This window comes from Athene cunicularia (genome assembly GCF_003259725.1).
Source record: "Athene cunicularia isolate RWA chromosome 1 unlocalized genomic scaffold, athCun1 chr1_part1, whole genome shotgun sequence".
In the NCBI taxonomy this organism is placed as follows: Eukaryota; Metazoa; Chordata; class Aves; order Strigiformes; family Strigidae; genus Athene; species Athene cunicularia.
In genome coordinates this window covers 19882078-19886381 of record NW_020799091.1, presented here as the reverse complement: position 1 = coordinate 19886381, position 4304 = coordinate 19882078, and the positions used below count along the sequence as shown (strand labels likewise).

The 4304-nt window shown below is 43.9% G+C and overlaps 1 protein-coding gene across 1 annotated transcript; it reads left to right on the top strand.

The window, feature by feature from the left end:
- Positions 1-2: 2 nt before the first annotated feature.
- Positions 3-3931, top strand: AMER2 (APC membrane recruitment protein 2; the record flags this gene model as incomplete). Its single annotated transcript, XM_026858605.1, has 2 exons — positions 3-84; positions 259-3931. Coding segments are annotated over 2 exons (954 nt in total), but the record flags the coding sequence as incomplete, so codon positions are not given.
- Positions 3932-4304: the final 373 nt, after the last annotated feature.

The following is a 4304-nucleotide window of genomic DNA, read 5'->3' as shown; positions in this document are numbered from 1 at the left end:
GACGGCGACCCGAGGAGCTCTGCCGCCAGCGACCGGAGCCGGGCGCCGCAGAGCTTGGGACTGCGAAGGATGCGGCCATAACAGGTGACATTCCAATAACGACTATCCCCCCTCTTGAACCTCACTGTGATAGCGGCCAAGAGACGGCAGCCGCCCCTGACCCTTCCTCTGTTGATCCACCCTCAGAGCAATCGATTGATCGTATTTGTTTGATGTTTGCTGACGTGACTTCACTGAAAAGCTTTGACTCTCTTACAGGCTGCGGAGATATTATTGCGGACCATGAGGAGGATGTGGGCGGCGGGAGTGGCAGCTGCGAGAAGAGCACCCCCGGGGCCGGCAAGCTGGGTGCCTCCAAGAAGCATCCCACCATGGTGGCCTACCAGGGAGGCGGGGAGGAGATGGCCAGCCCGGACCAGGTGGATGACACCTACCTTCAGGAGTTCTGGGATATGCTGTCGCAGACAGAGGAGACTCAGACAGAAGGAGGAGGTGGAGGAGGGACAAAGAAGCCCGAGGGATTGAAGGAGAACCGAGGTACCGAGGGGGCCCAGAACAAGGTGGTGGTGAAACGTGGTGGCCTCCACCAGATCCCCATTCACCTCAACCACAAAGAGGAGCAGAAGGGCAGGGAGAAGGAGCAGCACGAAGGCATCCCAAACAGCGATGAGGGCTATTGGGATTCCACCACCCCTGGTCCTGAGGAAGATAGTTCCACAAGCATCCAGAAGGAGACCATTCCCAGGGACAGCTACAGCGGGGATGCTCTCTACGACCTCTACGCAGAGCCGGATGAGAACCCACCAGCGGGCCCTGCGGATGAAGAGGTCACCTTCGTGCCACGCGCCAAGCCCGTGTCTCCAATAACGACCACATGCTCACTGAGAACGCCCTCAAGCTCAGTGAAGGACTCCAAGATACCCATCAGCATTAAACACCTTTCGTCGCATGCCAGTCATGGAGCAGACGCCAGTAACAGTCATCACATCGCACACCATCACCTGGCCAAAAGCGAGATGCACAGAACAAAAATCCCTGTCTCTAAAGTACTGGTACGCCGGGTCAGTAACAGGGGCTTAGCAGGGACAACACTGAAAGCTGCCGCGTACCAGGACAGTGCCAAAAAGTAGTTGAGTAAGAGGTGGAGACAAACGGCAAGGTCAATGTGTAAAAGTCTGCGTAGGAGACCAATGAATTAGTTTTGCATCACCTGAAGAAAGGCACCCAAAAGGCTTACGTCACTGTACTCCATGGGCCTGCACTTCTGAATCCCTTCTTACTAGACTGTATGGCTGAATATAAAAAGTTGACTTCTTTTAGAGCACTTTTTTTTACATTTGTATAATTTTTCTGCAGCACTAAACACTGGAGAGGTTCATTTTTACATGCCTTTTTGGAAGCAGAACTTGGATTATGAACCTAAATGACCGTCCTTCCTCATGCAAAGCAGTGCCATGAGTTCTACAAGGGAACAGAGTTACAAAAGGAGCAACACGAGAGGTTCTCCAATACACTTCTCTTTAAATCATTTCTGGGGGAGGAGTGGAGGGTGGGTGCCTGGCTCCAAAAATGGTGTTTGCTCTCCAAGATGTTGGAAAAAATGCCAAGCAAAAAACCAACCAACCTAACAGGTATTTTACCTTCTGTAGGAACAAGAGCACTGCTCAGCAGCAGACTTGATTGACTTGTGTGCAGTAGCTAACTAAGGAGTTAGGTGGACTTGTCTAACAGGAAAACATATTTTTGTTTGTCTGTCTGTCTGGTTGGTTTTGATCTGGTCTAATGTAAATGGGTAAAGGAGACACCTGAAGTAGGTTCAGATGTTTACATCAATACTTGTCCAATAACACATACAATCAGGTTCAGGGAAACATTTTACTAAATGCCAATATATACACACTGTTCACATTTATACAGTAACTTGCTTGCCATGTGTAAATATATACATATTTTAGCAGATTTCCTCAATGCTACAGATTTTTTATAAAAAAAAGAAAATCACCCGTCTGTATTATCTAGAGTTTAAGCAAGAGTTAGTTTTTATAGGTAGATAATTTTACAGTTCTAAAATAATAGAACTTTGTGTAAGTACCTTAAATTAGAGCAAAACTCTGTTTTGTATGGGCTCATGCATCCCCAGATAAGTAAGTCTGAAGTGCTGATTTTATTCCAGTGGCGCATTCTGTGGGTCAGGCTGAGGTTCTGACAGCATTGCCACTGCAATCCTCTATTTTCAGGGGTTTAGACAAAGTTGCTCTGGGCTTAAACCTTACAGAGAAGGAACCCAGGAAAGAAACGTGTTTTTTAATTATTATTTTTTAAAATATATGAAATTAGTTTTTGACTATTTAAAAAAAGGTTGGGTTCTCATTGCTTTTTATTTTCATTCTTAATAACGTCAGAATAAATTTACTTTTAAGAGAGAAAAAGAAATATGGTAAGTTAGTGGTACATAAAATGGTCTGATGAGCTTGGATCTTATGAGAAATGTATTAATGGCCAGAACATTTTTCAATAGTGGCTACTGTACATGGGCATTGACAACATTTCAAAGAAATTTAATAGGGTTTTAATGTGCCTGAGGACATATTTTTATGATACACTGAAAAAGCTCCAAAAATTACTGAAGTCTAAAGGTAAATGTTATGTATTTACAAAATATTTTGATATGAGTATTTAATCATCAGACCACAGTTAATATAAAATATATGCTCCAGTGTATCTGAAAAATAATATACATTTTAAAAATATACATGTCTATATTATGCAGAGAATCCAAATTCACGTCATTGAAGCTAATGGGTCTGATCTTACATAGCAGTTGGTTTTATTGTCTCTTAAATTGAAAGAAAAAAAGGAAAATAAATATACAGAATATACATTTGAAGGATATTAAGGTTATAGATTAACCATAAAAAGCCAGGAAATACCATAGTAAGAATTGTATATATGTATATGTGTGGTTCACTGGGGAAATGACATTATAGTCTCAAAGGTAAAATTGGCATCTAGTTCTGAAATTACTGCAGGATTTAACAGCAAACTGCAACGTCCCAGTGAACAGGGAGAAAGTGTTAGTTTTCCTGATCAGTCCCTGTTATGGTTTGAGTAAGAACCTTAATACACTTCAAACAAGATTATTTTATATGTTTTCTTTCTAATGTGTATGTGTGTGGTTTTCTACATGCCTACTCACAGAGACGTGTTGTACATATGCATGTGTAGTCGGGACGCACCTCCTCCTAGGGTACGTGCACCTGGGCAAGGGCACACACCCATGCACACTTGTGCTCAGATGTGAACACAGCCATGCATGCGTGCTCCCACGCACAGGCTGAGGGGATGTGCTGTAGGTCTGTCTACAAACACGCTGTCAGTGATTTCCTTTGCCTGAGAAAGGGATTTGCATTTGGCCTGACTCTGCCTGTACATTTTAGAAAGTTAAAGCTGATATACCCTCAAAAGGATGAACGTACAGAACATGGAATATTATCCCGGTCCTCAGCCCTAAACCTAACATTCCTTTTTCTGTTCTTTTGTTTTTGTTTGACTGTAAGGGACACATCTTTCCTTGCATGACAACTCTGCAGAAAAATCATAAATCCCTATTTTGTTGTAAGGACAAATTGGGCAGAGAGATTCTATAAGGTACTGGAAGTTGAGAGGGAGGGAGGATGTGGTGAGCTTGGGGTAGTACCATAAAAACTGGAAGCACTGAGTACAGGTAGTAGGAGTGGTGCATCTTTAAAACCGCTAGAAGATACTAGCTACCATCTCTACAGGACTTGTGTGCGGCAAATTATTTATCATATGCATTTTGTTTGCATTGTGGCATGTCTGTATTGAGAAACCAATAGAGTGACACTAGACTAGCTCCCTCTCACGTAATGACTAACACGAATCATCATTAAAATGCTTTGGCTTCCCTTCATTTTTCTCTCTCTCCTTTGTTTTGTGCCCGGTTTTTCCTCCATCCCCTGCATGCTGTCAGGCGGCTTCCTCCTCGGTGCTAGTCCCGGGTGCGGAGCAGGAAGCCCTGGGCTGGCAGCCCGGCATGGGGTGGGAGGGTGGCCGTACTGCCAGCTGAGGCCAGGTGCTCCCCAGGTGCCCTCTCAAGCTTTCTATCGCATACCCAGTGTAAGTACATTTTGCAAATCTCTTGGCGGTTCGTTTGGCTGCTTGCTGTGTACATATTTTAAGGACAATCATATCCTTAAAAGGAAAATGGGAAAGTATCTTGTAGTGGGGCGTCAGTATTTTGAATCATTGCGACATACTGACGTTGATTCAGGGTAATGGTTGAG